Raw genomic sequence first — 25,881 nt, forward strand, 5'->3', positions numbered from 1 at the left:
GCTAACACAGTGAAACCCCATCTCTACTAAAAATACAAAAAAAAATTAGCCAGGCGTAGTGGCGGGCGCCTGTAGTCCCAGCTACTCGGGAGGCTGAGGCAGGAGAATGGCGTGAACCTGGGAGGCGGAGCTTGCAGTGAGCCGAGATCACGCCACTGCACTCCAGCCTGGGTGACAGAGCGAGACTCCGTCTCAAAAAAAAAAAAAAAGTACCGTATTTTTTGAACTTCTGAAATGAGAGTATATCTGTGTATTTCTTGTATAACTTAAAAGCAGCAATTAAGAGCAGGATAACAGTGGCACTGAAATGACCTAGTTTGGGTAACTATAACTTCGAGAAGGACGGATTTTAGAGCAGGATGACTGTGGCACTGAAACAACCTACTTCGGTCACTGTAACTTAGAGAAGGACATATATTTGCCTCTTTTCTCTGCCGCTGGGAGAGCTCTGCCGGGATCAGAATAACCCCCTTTTCCTCCCATGATCCTAAAAGTTTAGTTTTTATACTTTCTTTTCTTTTTGAATCCAGACCTATTTGCATTGCAGTTTCGTTCAACTTAATCTCATAATGAATATCGGAAATGACGTCGTATGGACTGAAAACGCATCTGTCCATCACACCAGCACGGCGGGGCCTGCTCCTGCCCTCTAGGTTGGTGCTGAGCCCTCCGACCTGAGCTCTCACCTGCTGCTGCTTGAGGTCTGCCCTCCACAAAGACAGGAACTCGTGTGTGCTCACCGATGTTTCCCACACCCCTGAACGGCGCCCAGAACATGATAGGTTTTCAACAATATGTGATGAAGAGAATTGCATGGCCCACGGCTGTGAAGATTCGCCATGATTTGCACTCAGACATAACCGAAGCAGGCTGTGAGCCCGTTTCCATGTCCTACCAATCCCACATTTGGATATCTCCTAACTCCATCTGCCTCTAATTTCACCATTCCACCTGGTCCAGGTGTTCACCGAACTGAGCTGAGACAGCCGGCATCCTTTCCGCCCTGTGAGGTTCTGCCTGCTGCTGCTGCTACTGCACTGGGTCCCTGGGCCCCAGCCGGGTCAACAGCTCTTCCCACTCCCGGGAGCTCTGCGGGGTTCCCTTCCTCTGGGGCGGCTCCGTCAGGCTGGTCTCTGGCATCCTCATTTCTGCGCCCTTGGGTTGAGGGTGGCGCTGATTCCTCCCTGCCCTTAACGATGCACTTGAGCTTTGCCCCATCCGTGAGGACACACACTATGGTCTGTGAGTCACACAGCCAGGATCTGAACCAGGCTCTGCCATGTACAGCGGTGGTCAGGCCAGCACGCAAATTCTCCCAGCCTTCGGTGTCCTCACCCTGGAAATGGGGTGGGTGACTGTGTCCATGTGGTGTGGCTGTCCTGAGGACGAGTGCAGCTCAGCAGGAAACTGACACATGCCGTGTGCTCACCAGGCAGGAGCTGGAACCACACACCCCCAGGCTCCAAACACTGGGGACTGGCTCGGCTGCCCCTCACGTCTCCTCTGCCCTGCAGGATGAGCACGCAGCCCCCTTGACCCAGCACCACAGCCAGGCTGGGGAAGGGCAGAGTGGTCTCAGCCCCAGGCCCTGCCCACCCGACTGCTCCTCAGCTTCTCTTCCCAAGTGACCTGAGCCTGCAGCTCATCGTCTGCACTGGCCTTCACCATAACCCGTGGATAACTTATCCACTAATAAATACATTTTAATTATTAAATAATTAAACATTAATAAATAGAAAAGTGGAAAGGTTTGAAAAGAATGGTTTTCACCTTAAAAAGTAAGTAATTACTTAAAAAGCAACTATGGATATATATAGCGCAATTATTATGCTCTTACTAGTATTCACAAACTCAGTACAAATACATGCATAAAACCAAGATAGCCTCTCAGAGATTCTGTGATCAATACAAACCACACCGCGGTCCTCGATAGGCACAGAAGTTACCAACTGAGGAAGGGGTGAGCCAAGCACACAGCCCCAGCTGCCCGCAAGGGCTAAGAGACGGCAGAAGGCCCTCTGCCGTCCCAGGAGCAAGCAGTTGCTGCAGCCGGACCCTGGCCACTCACATGGGTTTCTCCTTTTCAACTCAATTTCAAAGAAATTTTTTTACTGCAAAAAGATTTTTGGCCAGGCATGGTGGCTCATGCCTTTAATCCCAGCACTTTGGGAGGCCAAGGCGGGTGGATCACCTGAGGTCAGAAGTTTGAGACCAGCCTGACCAACACGGTGAAACTCCATCTCTACTAAAAATACAAAATTAGCCGGGTGTGGTGGCACACACCTATAATCCCAGCTACTTGGGAGGCTGAGGCAGGAGAATCACTTGAACCCGGGAGGCAGAGGTTCCAGTCAGCCAAGATCACACCACTGCACTCCAGCCTGGGCATCAGAGCGAGACTCCGTCTCAAAAAAAAAAAAGGTTTTTAACCTCATCTCCCAAACAATTCAACCATGTTTTAATTAAATTTTGATTTCTCAGCGGAATCATTTTGGCAGCACCAGAAACAGGACAGTTCAGGCATACCGCAGGAATCTTCAACATACCTGGTAGTATTCTTCCAACAAGAGCATCTAACAGCCAAAAAGATTCTTCTTCATTATTTGTTATAAGAATCAGATATCCTGCTATAAAATTCATTCCCTGAAATTAGAAAAATGAGAAACAAATTCACATTGAGTTTTAAGCCCCCATTTGATTCTGCAATCATTCGGCTACAAACTACCCAATTTCCATTTCTCTTGCTTCTCTCTAAAACCTGCATAATTGCAGAATGATCCTTTAGTAAAACTCTAGAGTCACTAAATACCTACCATCTAGTAATGTGTTTAGTCAAGCTTACGTGAAGAAAAGTAAAAGCAAAAGGAAACAGTTTAAAGAAATCCTGAATACTAAAATCAAAGACTCTTCCACTAATGGTAACCTTGTGATAAAAGAACTTAACTTACCATTGCTTTCTAAAGAAATTACTATATATCAACAGCATGAAACTCTCTACCAGAGAGAAAATTTTACCAATGACCACATTTTATAAAACCGTAAGGAACATGTGCTGACACGCGGGCGTTAGGAGAATTTCGTGGTGGAGACCCTTTTGGGAAATCCATGTGCACACCTGCCAAAGGGCGGGTGCTGCCTCAAACATCACGTATGTGACCCTCTCCATCGAGGGCAGCCCCAGACCCTGGGGGCTTCGTAGCCGTGAGTCAGCGCCATTTCCAGGTGACTGCGTTTTACACGACTGAAATTCTCTTCTTTGTCACTCATTTGTAATTTCTAAAGTAAGTATTTCTCTAGTAATAAGGGAAAATAATCCAGCTTCTGCCAGCCCACAAGATCAATTCACGTGATCGGAAGTGCGGAGGGGCAGCTGCAGAGAGCGATGCTGGCAGCAACGCGGCGGCTTCAGTCGCACAGGGATGTGGCGCTGTTCACCCGGAGCCAAAGCACTGGAGGACGGGCACGCAGCCTTACACGTCCCTTGGCCTGGACCTCCCCTTAAAAACAGACCCTAAGAGTTTGACTCAAAAAGCAAAAGTAACCAGTGCAGAGAAGATCATGTTCCAGAAGATGACGATGGAAGCTCTGGGAAGAACCGACTGCTTCGAGCTGATGACGGAAATGCTGGGAAGGCCTCTGCGGCCAAAAGCAGACCCAGGAGGACTTTTGTGGCCGAGAGTGGACCCGAGAGGACCTCTGCGGCTGAGCAGACCTGGGAAGACCTCTGTGGCCGAGAGCGGACCCGGGAGGACCTCTGTGGCCGAGAACAGATCCGGGAGGACCTCTGTGGCTGAGAGTGGACCCAGGAGGACCTCTGTGGACAAGAGCAGACCCGGGAGGACCTCTGTGGCTGAGCGGATCCGGGAGGACCTCTGTGGCCGAGAGCAGATCCGGGAGGACCTCTGTGGACAAGAGCAGACCCGGGAGGACCTCTGTGGCTGAGCGGATCCGGGAGGACCTCTGTGGCCGAGAGCAGATCCGGGAGGACCTCTGTGGCCGAGAGCAGACCCGGGAGGATCTCTGTGGCCGAGCGGATCCAGGAGGACCTCTGTGGCCAAGAACGGACCTGGGAAGAACTGTGTAGCCGAGAGCAGACCCGGGGAAGACCTGTGTAGCCGAGAGCAGACCTGGGAGGACCTCTGTGGCCGAGAGCGAACCCAGGAGCACCTCTGTGGCTGAGCGGATCCGGGAGGACCTCTGTGGCAGAGAGCAGACCCAGGAGGACCTCTGTGGCCGAGAGCGGACCTGGGAGGACCTCTGTGGCCGAAAGCGGACCTGGGAGGACCTGTGTGGCCAAGAACAGACCCGGGAGGACCTCTGTGGCCGAGAGCAGACCCGGGAGGACCTCTGTGGCCGAGAGCGGACCCAGGAGCACCTCTGTGGCTGAGCGGATCTGGGAGGACCTCTGTGGCAGAGAACAGACCCAGGAGGACCTCTGTGCCTGACAGTGGACCCGGGAGGACCTCTGTGGCTGAGAACAGATCCGGGAGGACCTCTGTGGCAGAGAGCAGACCCAGGAGGACCTCTGTGGCCGAGAGCAGACCCGGGAGGATCTCTGTGGCTGAGCGGACCTGGGAGGATCTCTGTGGCCGAGAGCAGACCCAGGAGAACCTCTGTGGCCGAGAGCAGACCTGGGAGGACCTGTGTGGCCGAGAGCAGACCCAGGAGGACCTCTGTGGCCGAGAGCAGACCCGGGAGAACCTCTGTGGCCGAGAGCAGACCTGGGAGGACCTGTCTGGCCGAGTGGACCTGGGAGGATCTCCGTGGCTGAGAACGGACCCCTTTGAGTGGACAGTGCTCCTAGACCTGGGAGAGGGCGACCATGTGGACAGTGTGGACACATGGAAATGCAGGTGGGTGATCATCGTGGAGAAAAAGCAGAACGTGGCCAGGCACAGTGGGGGATCCCAGCACTGTGAGAGGTAGAGGCAGGAGGATCGCCTGAGCTCAGGAGTTCAAGACCAGCCTGGGCAATGTGGCAAGACCCCGATCTCTACAAAACATACAAAAATTACTCGAGCGTGGTGGCGCACCTGTGGTCCCAGCTACTCAGGAGGCCAAGGTGGGAAAATCGCTTGAGCAAAGGAGGTTGAGGCTGCAGTGAGCCGAGATCACGCCACTGCACTCCAGCCTGGGTGACAGAGCGAGACCGTGTGCACTGTGTAACTCTACACATATGCCACACATTGAACTGTGTCGCCCACCCCCAAATTCATCTGTTGAAGTCCTAACCCCTAGTACCTCAGATTGGGACCTTGTTTGGGAAAAAGACTGTTGCAGATGTCATTACGGATGGGGTCATGGAGGAGTTGGTGGGCCCTATCCAAGCCTGGTGTCCTTGTCTTAGGTGGAGCTTTAGACACAGGCATGCACAGGAGAACGCACATGGAGATGGAGGCAGAGATTGGAGTAGTGATGCCACCCGCCGAGGGGCACCCAGGACTGCCAGGAACCAGCAGAACCAGGGCAAGGCCTGGGACAGCCCATCCGTCACAGCCTCAGAAAGAACCCGCCCCGCAGACGCCGCGACCTCACCTGCCCCGCAGATGCCGCGACCTCTGATGCACAGCTTCCAGAGCTGAGAGAGAATTCGTTTCCACTGTTTACCAGGCTGTGGCATTTCCTTAGGGGCCCACAGCAAGCTAACAGGTGCACATCTCCGCACACACATGTACGTATGTGCCTGTAGGTTCCAAAAGCCAGCTGTGCTCTGGCATTCTGTTAGTATGTAACATTGTGTTTGTGCCTTGTTTTTTAAGAATAGAGATGGGGTCTTGCTCTATTGCCCAGGCTGGTCTTGAACTCTTGGCCTCAAGCAAACAATCCTCCTGCCTTGACCTCCCAAAGTGCATGATTATAGGCAAGGGCCACCCAGGTGGGTGGTGTTTTTTTTTGTTTGTTTCTCGGTTTTTTTCAGACAGGGTCTTGCTCTGTTGCCCAGGCTGGAGTGTAGTGGTGCCATCATGGCTCACTGCAGGCTTGACCTCCCAGACCCAAACGACCCTCTCACCTCAGCCCCTCGAGCAGCCGGGACCACAGGCGTGTGCCACCACACCCCGCTAATTTTTAAAAATATTTTGTAGAGATGGAGTCTTGCCACCTTGCCCAGGCTGGTGTATGCATTTTAATAAAGCTGTTTTTAAAACACAAAGGAGCAGTAAATAGAATGATGTAGAGGATTTCTTGCCCATTCTACCTCAACTCCAGAAGGCCACGTTCTTGCTCCTGGACAGTCATAAAAGTGAGGAATGGCAGGAATTCTGTCTGCAAAGGAGGGACTCTCCCAGCTTCACCCGACACGGCACTGCCGGCCGGCTACAGAGCCACACACGCACAGCACGTGGAACAGCTGGTGAGGACGGCGCGGTCCCGTGGCTCTGCTGCTGGCCTTTCACAGGGCGCTCCTCACGCACACGTCCACCCTTTCTCCTCGGGAGCATTCACTCTGCCAGGTGCCAGGCCCAGGGCTGTCCAGGCAGGGGCTCCACGCTCCTCCAAACGTTCACTCAAACTGCATTTTCTGGTTGGTGCACGCCTGGCTCCCGGCTCCTACAGGAAGTTTCTGGGGGCATCACTGGGACTGCTAGGTTCGAACCACCCATCGCGACGATGTCCTTCCCTGTCCTCCTAGAAACGTTTAAGCCAGCCACAACCCCTAGGAGCCCGTGAAGCACATGGCCTGAAATGCCAGGAAAGCACTCTCCAATCCCGGCGGCAGCCGTGGGCTCCAGGCTCCCAGCCACGGGGACTCACAGGCAGTCATGGGCTGTGCGCACACCTGGAAACCCTCGTGGAGGCCAGCCCTGCCCAGATGCCTGCCCTGCCCTCGGCGAGCTCAGACAGACTGGAACAGCACCACCAGCGACAGGCCCAGGCAGGACACACAGGCTGGGAGACTGCACGGCTCCTGGCTGCCCTGCATTCCGGCCTGTTCACTCCACTAGTTACTAACAGCAATGCCCTTAATATGCGCCCAGCTAGGTGGCCTCCGGGAGGCGCAAGGACTCTCCCAACTGCAGCTGCTGGTTCACACCACGGAGCCAGCCAGGGGATGACAGTGTAGACAGCAGACACTCTGGGAGTGGCCTCAGAGGACGACACACACCTCACAGCACATGCACCCCACAGCGCACATATCCCATACACACACCCCATGGTGCACACGCCTTCCAGCATACACACCCCACAGCACACACACCCCACAGCACACACACCCCACAGCACACACACCCCACAGCGCACGCACCCCACAGCACACACACCCCACAGCACACACACCCCACAGCGCACACACCCCACAGCGCACGCACCCCACAGCGCACGCACCCCACAGCACACATATCCCACAGCACACATATCCCACAGCATAGCACATGCACCCCACAGCGCACGCACCCCCATAGCACACACATCCCATACACACACCCCATGGTGCACACGCCTTCCAGCACACACACCCCACAGCGCACGCACCGCACAGCACACACACCCCACAGCACACACACCCCACAGCACACACACCCCACAGCACACACCCCACAGCACACATATCCCACAGCACACATATCCCACAGCACACACACCCCACAGCACACACACCCCACAGCACACATATCCCATACACACACCCCATGGTGCACACGCCTTCCAGCATACACACCCCACAGCACACACACCCCACAGCACACACACCCCACAGCACACACACCCCACAGCACACACCCCACAGCACACACACCCCACAGCACACACACCCCACAGCACACACCCCACAGCACACACACCACAGCGCACGCACCCCACAGCACTCGCCCTCTGTGTCCCGTGCTGATTCTCCTCCTGCCACCTGAGGCCGGAATGAGGTCGTAGGCTGCTGCTCCCTGTCCTCCCTGCTGGGAAATGGCGTCCGAGCCTCAATGGGGCATCAGGACATGGAATTCATGAACAGGGTTGACAGAGACGTGAGGCCGTCACTGCCGAGCCTGCAGCTGTGGACGGACCTGTCCTCACAGCCACCTCATGGCGTCAGAGGGTCCCGAGGCTCACCTGGCAGTAGCCCACTCCCTGGTTATGGTGCCCATATGCCAGCAGCACATTGTACAGGGTCCTCTGTAAGCAGGGGTCCGTGGTCTTCCGGAACTTCACGTTGTCGGGGAAGGTCCGGTTCAGGTCTGCGGGAAATTCAGAAGGAATCACCCACGGGTTTCTGTTCCACAAGCCTCCCACCCCTCCAGCTGCCCCGAGGGTGGCCACCTGGGTTCCACTTGGGACTTACGGACTAGTTTTCACCCTGGCCGCGCAGCAGACTCAACACAGCCAGAGCGACAGGCTCACTGGGCCAGGAAGGAGGGGGTGATCCTGAACTCGGGGCGGAGAGGGGCCCTAACCGTCCTTCCCGCAGAGTCAGGGACGGCAGAGCGACCCCAGAGCTGGTGGCCGGGCCATGGCACTCCCTCCTCAATGCCCGTCTCCTCCCGGTCCCCAGCACAGGCCTCCTGCACCTTGGACCTCGCGTGTAGCGGAGGCAACTCTGCCTCGAGGACCCAGGGTGACAGGTAGAGAGAAATGCACACAAAACTTTGAGGTGTTTTCCTAATTTCAAAGATCCAAAACAGAAGGAGACAGAATAAATTGAGACTCCTCAGAGATAAAGGACACGGCTGAGAGCTGAGAACTGAATAAACCTCGCGTTGTCAGCTTGTGTGTGCAGGAGGCATCCCTGCCGGCCTCTTCCTTCCTCAGCACCAACCCCTCGCACTGTCCCGCCCAGGCATCTCTTGGCGGGACAGTGTGGCCTTGGCCAAGCTGTTTAGTGCTGGGGGACCCGGATACCACGTGGGTCCCTGAGACTAACCAAGCCTCACGCTGACCAAGTGCCAGGCCTCACTGAAGCTGACCTCCGCGTTAACCCTGGACACAAGCCGAGCAGGAAGGATAATGCCGGCTTGACAACTCCACTGGTTTCTGCTCCCACTGGCCCTACCTCTGTTAGAGGTGTTTGCCAGGCACCCCAGGCGGTCACCAGCGGACAGCCGCTTTCCGCACACGTTCCCAGATGGACTCACAGCAGTCCCCGCCAGCCATGACGCTGAGATGGGTGTACACCCAGCTCTGGAGGAACCCAACCGCCTGTGGTCTCTCCACAACGGCTGCAAAATACTGTAAGTCTGTTTCCGACCTCTGGCCCCAGGCCTTATCTTTGCTTACAAAAAACTAGATTTGGGCGAACATTAGTTCAATGCCTCAGAGCACATTATTTCTCATTGTGTGTTTTCTTACAAAAGAGCCTTTTTTTTTCCTCTGGAATTCTAAACATTCCAAAAAATGGAATCAGTCAAGGGGAAGTTAGTATTTTTGCTATTTCAGACTAGAGTGACCAGCTGTGTTCATTTCTATGTAATATTTTTATTGAGTTTTCTATATATATATTTATATATATTTATATATATTTATATATTTATATATATACTTATATATTTATATATATTTATATATATATTTATATATATATTTAACACAGGGTCTCACTCTGTCACCCAGGCTGGAGTGCAGAGGTGCAATCACGGCTCACTGCATCCTCGACCTCCAGGGCTCAAGCGATCCTCCCACCTCAGCTTCCTGAGTAGCTGAGACTACAGGCACACACCACCATGCCTGGGCTAATTTACGTATTGTTTTGTAAAGACAGAGTTTTGCCATGGTGGCCAGGCTGGTCTTGAACTCCTGAGCTCAACTAATCCGCCTGCCTCAGCTTCCCGAAGTGCTGGGATTACAGGTGTGAGCCACCACACTAAGTTTCTTGATATGTTTTGATAACATCCTGTGGGAAAGGAGATGGCCCCATCTCCATTGTGGAGACAGAAGAGCATGGGAGCTTTCTGTCTGCACTGCGTGGCCTGGCATTGGCTCTGTGGGACTGGACCATCCACTGCATGGCTCCTGAAAGATAACTGACCAGGTGGCTCCAATTACTAAGCACAGAACTGCCATGGATCCAGCAGCCCCACACTCTAGGTAGGAGCCCACAGCTGAAAGCAGGGACCCAGTAGAATCCACACTCTGGGTAGGAGCCCACAGCTGAAAGCAGGGACCCAGTAGAATCCACATTCTGGGTAGGAACCCACAGCTGAAAGCAGGGAACCAGCCCCACACTCTGGGTAGGAACCCACAGCTGAAAGCAGAGAACCAGCACCACACTCTGGGTAGGAACTCACAGCTGAAAGCAGGGAACCAGCACCACACTCTGGGTAGGAACCCACAGCTGAAAGCAGAGAACCAGCACCACACTCTGGGTAGCAGCCCACAGCTGAAAGCAGGGACCCAGCAGAATCCACATACCCGGGCTCACGGCCATGCCACCCATAACAGCCGTGCGGCAGGAGAGCCCAGAGGTCCACTGATAGATGGATAAATGAACAAAATGTAGTCTGCCCATGCGTGGAATATTATTCACCCTTAAAGAAGGAGGAAATTGTCACACAAGATGCAGCACAGAGGATCCCTGAGGACTGAGGCGAGGGAAAGGACCCCAGCTGCAGAGGACGCAGCCCACGGGACTCCTCTTATGTGACCCTGGAGTTGCCAAGGCACGGAGACAAGCGCACAGTGGGACTGCTAGGGGCTGGGCAAGGACACGGGGGTCGGGGCTTGACAATGGGGATGGCACAGAGACAAGCGCACAGTGGGATTGCCAGGGGCTGGGTGAGGACACGGGGTTCAGTGCTTAACAATAGGGAAGCTCCCAAGAGCTTCAGCTTGGGAAAATGAAATGGTAAATTTTATATTAGGCATATTTTACCATAATTTAAAAAACAATTCAGCCAGGTGGGTGGCTCACTCCTGTAACCCTAGCACTTTGGGAGGTGAAGGAGGGAGAATCCTCAGAGCCCGGGAGTTCAAGACCAAAACCCCATCTCTGCAAAAAAATAAAAATTAAAAAATGAGCCAGGTGTGGTGGTGCACACCTGTGGTTCAGACCACTTCCAGCTACGCAGGAGGCTGAGGCAGGAGGATCGCTTGAGCCTGGTAGGTCATGGCTGAAGTGAGCTGTCACTGTGACCGCACCACTACACTCCAGTCTGGGTAACAGACTGACACCTGTCTCAAAAAAAAAAAAAAAAATTCATCCAAAAAACCACAAAACAGAGACTTTAAATTCATTTTTCAGACAGCAGTGCTGTTTTAATATGCACCCCCCCGCCCCACCCACTGCACCCAAGCTCTCCTCTTCCCACCCTGAATCAGCGTTTCTGGCCGCCAGTCTGTACATCTGTTTGGAGACCTTTGGCGGCCATCACTCTGTGGTCAGGATGCAGCCTCTCCCCTGGCAGCCCCAGCCCCCAGCCTTGGGAGCCCCCTCCCCACTAGCTCAGCCCCGTGGACAGGAGACCCCCAGGAAGGGCAGCAGGATGCACCATGTCCTCCCCATCCCGTCTTTCTAACCTCTCAGCACTTTAAAGCCACTGGGTTTTTTTAAATTAAGTATATTGTGTTTAAATGTGTATTTCTCAAAAACTGTTAAAATCAGAAGGGCAGATGTACTTTCTAAAAATCTATTCAATTTAGGTTAACCAATATATATATATATATATATATATTTTTTTTTGAGATGGAGTTTCACTCTTGTTGCCCAGGCTGGAGTGCGGTGGTGCAATCCCAACTCACTGCAACCTCCACCTCCCGGGTTCAAGCAATGCTCCTGCCTCAGCCTCCCGAGTAGCTGGGATTACAGGCATGCACCACCACGCCCGGCTATTTTGTATTTTTGGTAGAGACGGGGTTTCACCATGTTGGGCAGGCTGGTCTCGAACTCCTGACCTCAGGTGATCCGCCCTCCTCAGCCTCTCAAAGTGCTGGGATTACAGGCGTGAGCCACCGCGCCCGGCCTTAGGTTAATCAATTTTGTTAGCACTCTGAACTTCTGAGAGCCAGGGACCCTATGGTTATGTGATTACTGAGAAAAATCAGAGGAGAATGGAGTCCAGCAATTATGATAACCAGACACAAAAAAGGAAGCCCTGGTGTGCGGCCTCATGAGCGCAGCTGCGTCTGAAGGCCACGTGAACAGTGCCCGGTGCGAAGCGCGCCGGCAGCAGAGGCCGCCTCTCACTGTCCCGCGAGTCTTCATGGAGCGTATCTGCTCCTTCATGCCCATTTTCTTATTAGCCGGCTAGGCACGTGAATATTTGCTGAGTGAATTACGATCATTGTTCTCCCCTTGCAAAGGCTTCAGTTTTGATTCTTTCATGGAGGAAGACGTAACTTCAAGTTAAAAGCAGCAGGCGCACCGCTCACCCCTGGACGCTGAGGCTAGACACTGGGTGGAAACCGGTTCCTTCCGGCCCCCGGGCCCTGCACCAGAGCTCGACCCCCACCGCCTCACCTGTCCTGATGGCGTCCTCCAGCCTGGGGTTTCTCTCTCCCTGGAGAAGCTGGTGGTAGTAGCCGGGATTCTGGTCCATCTGAGCCTGGGCCCCACTCAGCACCATCCAGACGCGGGCACGGTGCTCCAGCGGGACCCCTTTCCGGACATAGCGCTTCACTGAAGGCCGAGAGGACGGACAGCGTGTGAGCTGGACCAGGGGCCTGCGGGGCCCACGCGTTCCTGCCACACTTTCCACTCTCACCAGTTCTCTTCTTAAATCAAATATTAAAGGGACCCAGAACTTCGTCCATCTCCACCAAAACTGGTACATATACTCCTTTAAAAATTCTGCTCTCCTCTCCCTCTCAACAGAGCACAAACCAGACTGGCTACAGAACCGCCCCCACGCCCACTTCACCATTCAATGCAGGTGGTCAGGAAACAGAGCCGCGGTCAGATGGCTGCTCTGCAAAGCTTACTGGCAGCTGTGCTGAGCAGCAGCAAAGGGGCAAAGCAGTGAGAGGCCCAGCTGAGAACAAGGAGGCCGGCTGGGCTCAGCTGTGAGCACCTCAGGTGGGACGCCACAGCTGGGAGAACACAGTTTCAGTGGCAGACGTCACTGTCCAACTCGTGCAGTTAATCTCTATATACTGAAAGCTGCTCCATTTTGTAGGGATATTTTAATTGACAATAAAAATGTGAAAAAGTAATTAGTAATTTTAATGGCCACAGAAACATATAGGGACAGAAGCCAAAAGCCATGAGCTATCTTCATTAGTCAATACTGAGTAATTTCTTAGGCAGATGGAAAAGGTATGTATGGCTAGCATCTGAATTAATTATGTTAAGTCCAAAGCTGCGACACTGTGCTCTTAACCTACAAAACAGTTAATTTTCAAAGCAAATATTTAAAGTTTTGCTGTTTTCCTTTGATACTACACTATACATATTTTTATTTTATTTTATTTTATTTTTTTCGAGACAGAGTCTTGTTCTGTCGCCCAGGCTGGAGTGCAGTGGTGCAATCTCGGCTCACTGTAACCTCCGCCTCCCGGGTTCAAGCAATTCTCCTGCCTCAGCCTCCTGAGTAGCTGGGATTACAGGCACCTGCCACCATGCCTGGCTAATTTTTGTATTCTTAGTAGAGACAGGATTTCACCATGTTGGCCAGGATGGTCTTGAACTCTTGACCTCATGATCCGCCCACCTCAGCCTCCCAAAGTGCTGGGATTACAGGCGTGAGCCACCACGCCTGGCCCTGCACATATTTGAAAAGAAACCAATATTTTAAAAGAAACCATACTTTACAAAAGAAAAGAAGGCATATGCAATTTGTAAAATTCTATAAGCTGCCTTAAAAGAAAAAAAATCTGAGGCACCAGCTGTATTTAGCAGATAAAAACTCATAACTTCATAGGCTACAGTCAAGAAAAGCACTATAGGGTAAAACTTTATGAGCTCAAATTCCAAGGTGATCCACAATGTATGATCATCTGGACACGAGCAGATGATCGTGTGCTATGTGATTACTGAGAAAATCAGGCTCTGGAAGGACAGGCCCTTGTCTGTCCACTGGGCCTCCCACTCCTGGAAGGGAACCTGGGAGGCAGCAATTGCTCACTAAATATGTGACGAATTATACAAGGACAACAAGGGAAGACCCAGAGGAGAGAGAAAATAGACACTAATGCCATCCACTGAAAGCCAAAGAATCCCTCTTAAGGGCCGGGCGCAGTGGCTCATGCCTGGAATCCCAGCACTTTGGGAGGCCGAGGCGGGTGGATCATGAGGTCCAGAGATCGAGACCATCCTGGCCAACATGGTGAAACCCTGTCTCTACTAAAAATACAAAAATTAGCTGGACGTGGTGGCTCATGCCTGGAATCCCAGCACTTTGGGAGGCCGAGGTGGGCGGATCATCTGAGGTCCAGAGATCGAGACCAGCCTGGCCAACATGGTGAAACCCCATCTCTACTCAAAATACAAAAATTGGCTGGGCGTGATGGCTCGCGTCTGTAGTCCTAGCTACTCGGGATACTGAGGCAGGAGAATAGCCTGAACCTGGCAGGCAGAGGTTGCAGTGAGCCGAGATCACGCCGCTGCACTCCAGCCTGGTGACAGAGTGACACTGCCTCAAAAAAAAAAAAAAAAGAATCCCTCTTAAGAAACCCTCTTTGCTGGTTTAGAAACATATTTGAGGATCATGTCTCAGGTAAGAACATCTCAGCACACTTGGTTTACAGTTTATTCACACTGCTTACGGGAACATGAAAAACATGTTTTGCTTTATTTTTAAAATTCTACCAAAGACACCAATAATTCAGCCTGACTTTCCTCCAAGTTAGTACGATTCATACTGAGGTTTGCTGTAGGTCTCATGACCCTCAGAGGGCAGCTTGACCAGGAATGCTCTGAATGAGTTCTTAGTCATTCTGTGCTATACAACAGCAGGAGACGGTGAGTCCCAGCACAGGCAAGGACTGTTCTAACTGAGAGGGACAGAAGCAGAAAGGAGAGGCCATGCAAAAACCAGTGGTACTTCTACAAACTAATAATGAACAACTAGAAATCATATATTTAAAACTGCGGCCTGGCGTGGTGGTTCATGCCTGTAATCCCAGCACTTTGGGAGGCCAAGGCGGGTGGATCACCTGAGATCAGGAGTTCAAGATCAGCCTGACCAACATGGCAAAACCCCGTCTCTACTAAAAAAATACAAAAATTAGCCGGGCGTGGTGGCAGGTGCCTGTAATCCCAGCTACTTGGGAGGCTGAGGCAGGAGAATCGCTTGAACCTGGGAGGCGGAGGTTGCAGTGAGCTGAGATTGCACCACTGCACTCCAGCCTGGGAGACAGAGAGAGACTCCATCTCAAAAAATAAATACATAAAAATAAAAAAATAAAATTGGCATCATTTACAATAGTAACAAGAAATAAAAGCAGAAATACTTAGGTAAAAATCTAATGAAGTATTTGCAGGATCCAAATACTGAATGCTGCAAAAGCAATCAAATAAGACTGAAATAAACTAATAGATACACCATGTTCACAGATTGCAAGGCTCACTCTTAAGACGTCAGTTCTTCCAAAGTTGATCTACAGATTCCTATATGCACCTCCTTATCACTGTTCCAGGAAAAAATACTTTGTAGACAATGACAACCTGATTCTAAACTTTATATGCAAAGCGAAAAGAACCAAAACAATTTTGAAAATGAAGTTGGAGGAGACATATTACCTGATTTTATGCTTTACTATAAACCTACAGTAAGACAGACAATGTGGTACTGAAAAAAAGTTAGACAAATGGAATAATGGGATATAATAAGGAATCCACAAAGAGACCCACACAAACAGAACCAATTGCTTTTTGATAAAGATGCAAAGGAAATTTAATGCACACAGAATAGTCCATCTACAAAAGAATGACTAAAATAAAAAAACACCAACAATATGAAGAGCTGGCAAGAATGTGGAGCAATTAGGACACTCATACATTTGTGGTGGGAATGCAAAATTTACAGCCACATTGGAAAGGCGGTTTGTAATTTCTTACCAGTTAGTTAAACATGCACTTGTCATACAACCCAGCAATCCCATGCAAAGTGTTTAGTCAAGATAAATGAAGACTAAGTTCACACAAAAACCTGTAGGTGGATGTTTATAATGTCGGCTTACACATTCCAAATGTCTTCTGCTGATGAATGGGTTTTTAAAAATTGTAGTACATCCGTAAATGAAGTACCTCAGCAATAAAAAGGAAGGAACTATTGACACATACAAGGTCCTGGATGGATCTCCAACGCATTAGGTGAAAGAAACCAGACTCAAAGGCTACAATCTGCATGATTCCACTAATGACACCATAGAAATGGCTGAACTATGGGAATGGGGAAGAGCTCAGTGATGTGGGCAGTGGGCTGACTTCAAAGGACAGGATTGTTGAAGGCGACAGAATCTTGACTGTGGTGATGACTGCCTAGCTGCGTGTTTGTCCAAATTCACAGAACCATATACTGTTAAGAGTGAATTTTACTGTAAATTGTTAAAATTATTTGATAGGCAGGTGCAGTGGCTCATGCCTGTAATCCCAGGAGACTCCATCTCTACAAAAAACCCTTAAAAATTAGCTGGGCATGGTGGTGCACACCTGTAGTCCCAGCTACTCTGGAGGCTGAGGCGGGAGGATTGCTCTCTAGGCTGCAGTGAGCTATGATCGTCCCACTGTCCTCCTGCCTGGTGACAGAGCAAGACCCTGTCTCGATAATAACAAGAATATCAAGGTTGTATTTAAGAGAAAGGTCGAAATGGCTAAATGCACCAGCTCTGGAGTCAGACACTCTGCTCCGCTATGACTTGCAGGCTCCAGACCCTGAGCGTGCCTTGGTTTCCTCATCGTAAAGTGAACAGAAAGCACCGAGCCTGCACCCGAGGCCCCCGAGCAGCTCTGGCAGTTGGAGCAAGACCCGGAAGCTTCACAGAACAAAGAATTCTGCGACTTTTTGATAAGTTTGTTATCTGGATTTACACTGTTTCTTTATAGAAGAAAGAAAATGGTTTACTTGTCCTCACAGACTGACACTTTCCCAAGGGCAGGGCTAACGCACAGAGCATCACTAATGTTTGGAGAAGTATAAAATATCAAGTCAAAACAGTTGGGAAATTTTTAAAAAGAAGCTACATCCAGAGAACTGATGTCCATCTGTCTACCCTGACAAAGTTAGGCAAATCCCCAGTTTTTCGGTGTATCTTTGAAAATATGTTTTCTCGATTTAACTTAGGTGGTGTTAATATTCTAAGCCACCAGGAAAGAGGTCTCAAAGAAGCCAACGGCCCTGAAGCTGCTTCCCTGCAGACGTCTATTCTCGAGATGGAGAATGAAATAGGAATCCAACAGGACTAAGTTTGTTGAATTTAGTCTTTCCAGGGAGGAAGAGGAAGCTGTCTTCCTAAGGGCTCCTGGTGGATATTTGCTATGGAAAAAGGAAAATACAATATTTATTGTACCCACCAAGAGTGTGATCAGGCAGAATACATAATAACTGTCCCTTAAGACATGTGGAATGCTGAGATTGGTAGATGATTGTGTTCCTGGAGACTTTAACATGGGGAGTGCAGATGAAAACCCTCCAAAAGCAGAGGAAAGAACTCTATCACTGTCAGCCTGGAATACCTGGCAGGAAGAAGTGGTATTCCCATTTTTGGAATAACTCGTCCACTCCAGTTTTATGCCCGACCCTCCGCTCTTGGGGCTTTGCCAGTGCTCATGGGCACCCTGACGGTCACACTGGGACCCAGGCCCCAGGCCAGTAGAGACACGCGATCACTGACTCCATGTGCCTCCCACCGGAGTCACCAGCATCCCTACTCCCTGCAGAACAGGCCCACAGCCCTGTGGCTCCCACCCCTCAGGCTGAGGCTCATATAGGATCAAAGAGATATATTTGCTCACAGACCCATTTATGCCAGTGATGCTTGCTACCATAATGACATGGTCCAATTAACATTACATAAATTAGCCCAGCGTGGTGGCTCACGCCTGTCATCCCAGCATTTTGGGAGGCTGAGGTGGGCGGATCACTGGAGCTCAGGAGTTCAAGACCAGCCTGGCCAACAAGGCAAAACCCATCTCTACTAAAAACACAAAAATTAGCCGGGCATGGTGGCGAGTGCCTGTAATCCCAGTTACTGAGGAGGCTGAGGCAGGAGAATTGCTTGAACCTGGGAGGCAGAGGTTGCAGTGAGCCGAGATTGCGCCACTACCCTCCAGCCAGGCTGACAGAGCTAGACTTTGTCTCAAAAAAAAAAAAAAAAAAAAAAAATTAAAGCAAAAAGAAGAAAGTTGTTACTTCAATAAAAACAAAGTGAAATTTTTAGAAAGAGTTGATAGAGACCAATGCTAAAAAAAAAAAAAAAAAAAAAAAAAGCAAAAACAAAACTGTTGAATTAGGTGTAAAATAATTGCAAATGAGTGGGGAAAAGAATAAAAATCTGGAGGATTTTGCATCCGGATTGCTTTTTTCCTTTTCCCTGCTCTTCCCAGAACCCCCTCCCAAGTCCATATTGGAAAGTGGGGGCAATGCGCTGAGTGGTTCCCTAAAAAGGAAAATATGGAACCCAAGTTAGCAGCCCCTGGTCAAAGAAAAGGACAGCGATAGGACAGACCCAAACGACAAAGGCAAAGACAGGAGAATGACTGTGCAGTTGTGTTTTCTGTAAAAACAAAAATTTATGCACAACCATACATCTTTCAGATTCTCCGCTGTAACCAACCTCCAGGTCACAGCCACAGGACTTCCCACGGACTTCCCCTGCTCTTAAAGCAAACTGCAGAACCAAGCGTGGACTTCTGCTCCTGAGGGGGACGGAAGGACAGTCCCCTGCGGTCATCTCTATAGGAGATGGGGGCCATGGGTGGGAGAGAAACTCCCTGTTGCACTTTGTAGCCCTCAGTATGATTAAAGTGTTCACCATGTACATAAATTATGCTTTTTAAGTTCACATGTCTTATATACTTTTACGTTACTTTTTAAAATTAAAAGACAGTTAACTTTTAAGAATAAATCAGGCGCAGTGGCTCATGCCTGTAATCCCAGCATTTTGGGAGGCCAACGTGGGCAGATCCCTTGAGGTCAGGAGTTTGAGACCAGCCTGGCCAATATGGTAAAACCCATCTCTACTAAAAATAGAAAAATTAGCCTGGCGTGGTGGTAGGTGCCTGTAATCCCAGCTACTTGGGAGGCTGAGGCAGGAAAATCGCTTGAACCCAGGAGGCAGAGGTTGCAATGAGCTGAAATCATGCCACTGCACTCTAGCCTGGGCGACAGAGTGAGACTCCGTCTCAAAATAAAAAAAATAAGAAAATAAAAAATAAATTAGCCAGGTGTAGTGGTGTGCACCTGTAATCCCAGCTACTCAGGAGGCTGAGGCAGGAGAATCACTTGAACCCAGGAGGTGGAGGTAGCAGTCAGCTGAGATCACACCACTGCACTCCAGCCTGGGCGACAGAGTGAGACTCTGTCTCAAAAATAAATAAATCAAAAAGAATAAATGAAAAGGAAAAATAAAGACACACGTTCCACTGGAAACATGTGAACATGCAGAGGCCACAGGGATGGGACATGATGCATTCGTGGGAAGCATATAGGATATTAACTTCCATCTCTATAAAAAATTTAAAAATTAGCCAGGAGTGGTGGCCACACCAGTGGTCCCAGCTATGCGGGAGGCTGAGAGGGGAGGATGGCTGGAGCCCAGGAGGTCAAGGCTACAGTGAGTGGTGATTGTGCCACTGCACTCAGAGGGATACCCTGTCTCAAATAAATAAATAAAAGCAAAAGTTGATCTTGTCACCCCCTGCCTGGAAAACCTTTAACAGTTGGCTTCTCAGTGCCTGGCCGTGGTCACCACACACCTCCGACCCTCCGCCCAGGTGCAGGGCCCCTGGTTTCATCTCTGTCCTTCCCCACCAGGTCCCTACTGCTCGGTCCCTGGAAGCCCAGCTGCCATTCACATCCCCCTTCTCAGGAAGCCCCCAGGACTCCCCTTTGACCCCACTTCTCTGAGTTCCTAGCTCCAGGGCACACTCCCACCAAGCCCTCACCCCAGGCAGACACTTCATTCATTCACTGAACACACAGGGAAGTCGCCTGGCACTGCCCCAGGTTCTGAGGACTGAGCAGTGAATGAAAAATCCGTTGCAGGGAGGAAGGGTTTTTGACTCCAGCAGGGGCTGTGCTGGGAAAGGCAGAAATGAGGAGGTGCCCTCCGCACAGGGAAGCCTGGGGCGCCCCGGAGGAGGGGGCCCTGCAGCTAACCCCGAGGCGGGCGGGCGGTCAGGCCGGTGCTCACCGCAGCAGTAGGAGGCCTGGGGTCGCGGAGGAGCGGCAGGTAGAGCAGGGCCCTGTGGGTCCCGTCACAAGGACAGAGTCTCGCTCTGTCGCCCAGGCTGGAGTGCAATGGCGCAATCTCGGCTCACTGCAACCTCCGCCTACTGGGTTCAAGCGATTCTCCTGCCTCAGCCTCCAGAGTAGCTGGGATTACAGGCAGGAGCCACCACGCCCGGCTAATTTTGTATTTTTAGTAGAGACGGGGTTTCACCATGTTGCTCAGGCTGATCTCAAACTCCTGACCTCAGGTGATCCGCCCACCTCGGCCTCCCAAAGCGCTGGGATACAGGCGTGAGCCACTGCGCCCGGCTAATTTTGTATTTTTAGTAGAGACGGGGTTTCACCATGTTGCTCAGGCTGGTCTCAAACTCCTGACCTCAGGTGATCCGCCCACCTCGGCCTCCCAAAGCGCTGGGATACAGGCGTGAGCCACTGCGCCCGGCTAATTTTGTATTTTTAGTAGAGACGGGGTTTCACCATGTTGCTCAGGCTGGTCTCAAACTCCTGACCTCAGGTGATCCGCCCACCTTGGCCTCCCAAAGCGCTGGGATTACAGGCGTGAGCCACTGCGCCCGGCTAATTTTGTATTTTTAGTAGAGACGGGGTTTCACCATGTTGCTCAGGCTGGTCTCAAACTCCTGACCTCAGGTGATCCGCCCACCTCGGCCTCCCAAAGCGCTGGGATACAGGCGTGAGCCACTGCGCCCGGCTAATTTTGTATTTTTAGTAGAGACGGGGTTTCACCATGTTGCTCAGGCTGGTCTCAAACTCCTGACCTCAGGTGATCCGCCCACCTTGGCCTCCCAAAGCGCTGGGATTACAGGCGTGAGCCACTGCGCCCGGCTAATTTTGTATTTTTAGTAGAGACGGGGTTTCACCATGTTGCTCAGGCTGGTCTCAAACTCCTGACCTCAGGTGATCCGCCCACCTCGGCCTCCCAAAGCGCTGGGATTGCAGGCATGAGCCACCGCGCCCGGCTAATTTTGTATTTTTAGTAGAGACGGGGTTTCACCATGTTGCTCAGGCTGGTCTCAAACTCCTGACCTCAGGTGATCCACCCACCTCGGCCTCCCAAAGCGCTGGGATTGCAGGCATGAGCCACCGCGCCCGGCTAATTTTGTATTTTTAGTGGAGACGGGGTTTCACCATGTTGGTCAGGCTGGTCTCAAACTCCTGACCTCGTGATCCGCCCGCCTCGGCCTCCCAAAGCGCTGGGATTACAGGCGTGAGCCACCGCGCCCGGCATGGATCGAGTTTTGATCCATCCCGATATGGCTCCCTGCTGGGAGGGACGGGTCTCCTTCGCGTCCGACCCGCCGGCCCATCTCAAAGCGGGAAAACCGGTCCCTGCGGCTGCCCTAGCTCGGAGCCCGCAGCTTCGTCCCGACCTGCCCGGAAAGGTTCCTCCCCCTCCCTCCGCTCCCAGAGCCCGGACTTTGCCCGGCCCGTCCCAGCCCGACCCACCTGCGCCCCCGGGACCCACCTGTCCGGCTCCTGGGGACGCCCCCGCCCTGCAGCAGCCGGGACCATTTGATCGCCCTGCGGGTGAGCGTGACCAGGTAGCTGGAGAAAAACTTCTCGTAGGCGGCGTCGTCGAAGTCCTCAGGCCGCTCGAATCCGTACGGGTCGATCCTGCAAAACCGAGAGAAGGAGGCCGGCTTCCCCGAAGTTTCCTCTGGGGGGTCGGGGGCCCGCGCCGGGACCGCAGCCGCCGGGGACGCCCGCACCCCGCGCCACACACCTTGGGACCCGCGAGCGCTCGGCGGGCTGCATGCGGGGAGGGAGGCGTGCACCGAGCGAGGCCAGCGGGTCCCAAGTTCGCCTCCCGGCTCCGGGGCGCTTAAGTCCTTCCGGCGGGACCGCGGGCGCGTGGGGGCGGGGCTGGGAGCGGAGAGGGGCGGGGCTGGAGGCGGGGGCGGGGGGAGGGGCAGGGCGGGGGGAGGGGCGGCTGGGGGTGGGGAGGACTTGGGGACAGAGGAGGGGCAGGAGCGGGTGAGGGGCGGGGGAGGACCGGGGGAGGGGCAGGGGAGCACCCAGGGCGGGGGAGGGGCGGGGAGGACTTGGGGAGAGAGGAGGGGCGGGGGAGGGGGAGGGGAGGGGAGAGAGGCGAGGGTGGGGGCGGGGCGGGGAATGGGCGGAGGGTGGGGGCGGGGCGGGGAATGGGCGGAGGGTGGGGGCGGGGCGGGGCCTGCTCCCGGGGCTTCCGAGGCCGCGGCGTCCCGCGGGCAGAATCGGGGGCGCCTCCCGCAGAACCCCCGCGGCCTGGACCCGGGTGAGAGGAGCTTCTTCTGCGATTCCTTCAAACCTCAGTGCCTGGCCGACCCGACTCTGACACCTGACTCCTATTTTTATTTTATTTTTTATTTTCTCCGCTGCATTTCAAGGCCGAGACCAACACACAAATGAGAAGCCCCCAGGGGCGCCCGCCCGTTCCTGCCCCCGCAAACCAGGGACCGGGGTCCCCCCACCGGCGAACCAGGCCTGGGAGAATCCGGGGCAGCTCTGGTTCCGAACGGCTTCTTCTCGGTCCGCATCCAATGACATTGTCCTGAGATTTCAGCTACTTTTCGTGTCCGGGAGGCCCCGGAAATTTGCCAGAACTGCAGATTTTGAATTTTGCTCTGGCCACGTGGCAAAGGGGAGACCCCAGACGTGAGGTGCTGGGGCGACCTCGCCCTGGGTCCCCCAGGGGTCTGGAGCGGGGGCTCCTCCGACAGGCCTCTCCCCGCCTGTAATTTAGGCCCAGGGCGACCTGGACAGGCCCCAGGAGGAGGCCGTCCCCGGACTCCAGACGCACTTTCCTGTGAGAAGCAGCCCGGCCTCGTCTGGGTGAGGCGAGGATCACAGGCTCAGCGTCCCCTGCGCGTCCGTCAGGGCCTTTCGGAACCAACTTGGGACCGTCCCATGGGTGTTTCCGGAATGTTCCATGCGAGCGCCACCCAGGAGCCTGGACAGCAGCGTGTGGAACGGACCGGTCCCTAAGTGCGGACTCCCGCCTCTGCCTTTCACCCTTCTCCATGCCTTGCAAGACTGGGGGGCGGGGTGGGGGTCAGTGCTCAGCGGAGCAGAGCCCCCGACACGGTTCCTCCCGTTCCTAGTCTGCTGGTTCTGGGAACTCCCCAAGCTTTCAGCCCAGCTCCTCAGCACTGGCTTTTGGTAACACGCGGCGTCCCTCATTTGAAAGATCGCACAGCCCCTACTCTACGGTGTGACCTCCTTGGGATGTTTAGCCCCAAACCAGGAGACAGGGCCATAGCCTCCTGCCCCTCGGCCTACGGGTGCCCCACAATCCAGGACTGACAGGTGGGCGTCCGTCCCCAGGGTCTTCGAACCCCGTCTGGGCTCCTCTCTGCCTAAGTCAGTGACTCCCTGAACCCCTCTCGGGCTCTAACTGACGCCCGAATTTCCTATATCGCATCCCTCGCGCTTTCTGGAGCAACAGACACAGTCCTGCTCCCCACTTCCCAGCACCCGGGGTCCTGCACCCAAATCGCCCCACACTGCGCAGCTTCTGTTCCAACCCCAGGCCTGGAAGCCTCACGGCTCCCCTTTTCCCTAATTTCTGCCTTCTGGCCATGGAGATGGGGTTCTAACCTCCCTTTCCCACCACTGCCGTGGAAAGCAGCGTGGCAGGCAGCACAGACCAGGGGCCGCCAGCTCCCGAGCCTGAGTGTGATGGCGGGACTGCCACCAAGTGTATTTTTGGGCCAGATGTAGGGAGACTGTGGGGGAGCAGGTCAGATAAGAGCGGTGCCCTCCAGGAAGAGTGGAGAGGAGAGATACAGAGAGGCCAGAGCCCCAGGCTCTGTGCAAGGGGGGCAGCCAGACCGAGGCAGCTAGAAAGGTCTCCTGCTCCAGCCCAGGCCTGGCCAAGCCCCAACCTGGGACCTGATTGGGAGACAGCAGCTCCTACCTGGAACAGCTCCCACCTGGGACAGCTCCCACCTGGAACAGCTCCCACCTGGGACTGTGTCCCTCAGGTGCCTCCATTCACCGCCCCCCCCCCCCCCACCCCAGTGCCAAGCACCCAGCAGGCACCCGAGCATCCTCACACAAACTCCCTTTCTGTGAAGCCACCAGCACGGTCAGCCATGATGCAAAAGCCAGGTGCACACCCACCCCAGGAGAGACTGTGCTGGCCACAGCCGCTCCAGACAGCCCTTTCCGGGGGAGGCTTTGCAGTGCTGGAGCTCTGGGTCAGCTTGCCCTGCAGTTCAGGGACTCAGAATTCACCCTCCCCCGGGGGACCCAGCTCCCTTGCAGGAGGCCCTCTTCAGTCTGAGGGGCCTCAGGGGCCACACCAGGGGGCCTCTGTGGGGTCACCACCCATGATGCCCCTCCTCCCTTCAGGAATTCAGCCGTCTTGCTGCTTTTTTTTGAGTCAGAGTTTCACTCTTGTTGCCCAGGCTGGAGTGCAATAGCTCAATCTCGGCTCACTGCAACCTCCGCCTCCTGGGTTCAAGCGATTCTCCTGCCTCAGCATCCCAAGTAGCTGGGATTACAGGCATGCGCCACTACGCCCAACTAATTTTGTATTTTTAGTAGAGACGGGGGTTTCTCCATGTTGGCCAGGCTGTTTTCGAACTCCCGACCTCAGGTGATCCGCCCACCTTGGCCTCCCAAAGTGCTGGGATTACAGGCGCCAGCCACTGTGCCTGGCCCTTGTTGCTTTTTTGTAGAAGCTGCTGCCCTTTGGAAGTTAGAAGGGCTTCAGGAGTACTTCAGTTCTGGGGTGCCCATCAAGATGGAAGGAACGTCTAGCATCCTCAAGGCCGGGAGGACCTGAGAAAATGGGATGTTAGTACAGAGGACAAAGATAACGGCAGCAGAACCCACTGAGCAGTGATGAACCACGACGTGGGCATCTTCATGGAGCCACGGCATGTGCCAAACCCCACGGAGCTCCAGGCTGTCCTGGAGGCTGAAGCCAGTCAATTGACCACATGCTGCCTGGTTACAGGAGACGGGCAACTGGGAGTGGGGAGGGTCACCCAAATCTCACTGCAGGAAATTCCAGTGCAGTGCAACTCTAGCCCTGAGGGGAGGACAGGTCTCGTCGGAGACCTGCGGGTCCCGGTGCTGCAGAGCTGGCTGGGGACTGGGACGCTGCATTTCCAACCTGCTAGCAGGAGGCCCTGCTCTGGCCCATGGACCGCATTGTGCAGCCAGGCTGTGGAACCCGTGGCCTGATTTTCAGCAGAGGGCTGGAGACAGAAATCGGTGGCGAGGGGCAATGTTATAGGTGGAAAGGGTGTGTTAATATTTCAGGGAGAGTCAAGCCCTCATCTGAGGTGTGTGTGTATATACATACATAATAATATATAACAGTAATGATTATTTTTAAGGAAAATTGACAGTGATAAGCTTTACCTGAGCCCTATGATCCTGGGAGGTTAGGAAGTCCCCCCTTTATGTTCTGGAAACAGCTCAGAACCCTGTCCCCAGGTGACAAAGATGAGATTCATGATGTCCCTTATTTACCTGTGACAAGGCTGGACACATCCTCCAAAGTCCTGTCTTTTGCCTCATAAATATGTAACTGAACTGTTGTTCTCATTGGAACCAAATACACTGGTGACCAGTTCTGGTTAAGTCTCCTCCAGGGCCCTGACCGTGGGCCCAGTGACCA

At 53.2% G+C, this 25,881-nt stretch overlaps 1 protein-coding gene and 1 long non-coding RNA gene across 3 annotated transcripts in view; one reads left to right on the forward strand and one right to left on the reverse strand.

Annotated features, from left to right (window-relative positions):
* Positions 1 to 22,379, reverse strand: part of GRTP1 (growth hormone regulated TBC protein 1) — a 40,251-nt gene extending 17,872 nt beyond the window's left edge. The window contains exons 1-5 of one of the 2 annotated variants that reach the window (XM_034937049.2): positions 21,994 to 22,379; positions 21,736 to 21,884; positions 12,383 to 12,541; positions 8,047 to 8,171; positions 2,547 to 2,643 (exon numbers count right to left, since the gene is read on the reverse strand). In XM_034937049.2, coding sequence (XP_034792940.1) covers positions 2,547 to 2,643; positions 8,047 to 8,171; positions 12,383 to 12,541; positions 21,736 to 21,884; positions 21,994 to 22,025 — 562 coding nt within the window. In that variant the 5' untranslated portion in view covers positions 22,026 to 22,379. The remainder of the gene's footprint in view (positions 1 to 2,546; positions 2,644 to 8,046; positions 8,172 to 12,382; positions 12,542 to 21,735; positions 21,885 to 21,993) is intronic. The other variant, XM_034937050.1, reaches the window with a different exon arrangement.
* LOC130540737 (uncharacterized) lies at positions 8,864 to 20,409 on the forward strand. The gene is made up of 3 exons (XR_008954731.2): positions 8,864 to 9,161; positions 12,226 to 13,177; positions 18,618 to 20,409. It is a non-coding gene; the product is annotated as an uncharacterized LOC130540737 (long non-coding RNA).
* Positions 22,380 to 25,881: the final 3,502 nt, after the last annotated feature.

This window comes from Pan paniscus, chromosome 14 (assembly GCF_029289425.2).
Source record: "Pan paniscus chromosome 14, NHGRI_mPanPan1-v2.0_pri, whole genome shotgun sequence".
Taxonomy (NCBI): Eukaryota; Metazoa; Chordata; class Mammalia; order Primates; family Hominidae; genus Pan; species Pan paniscus.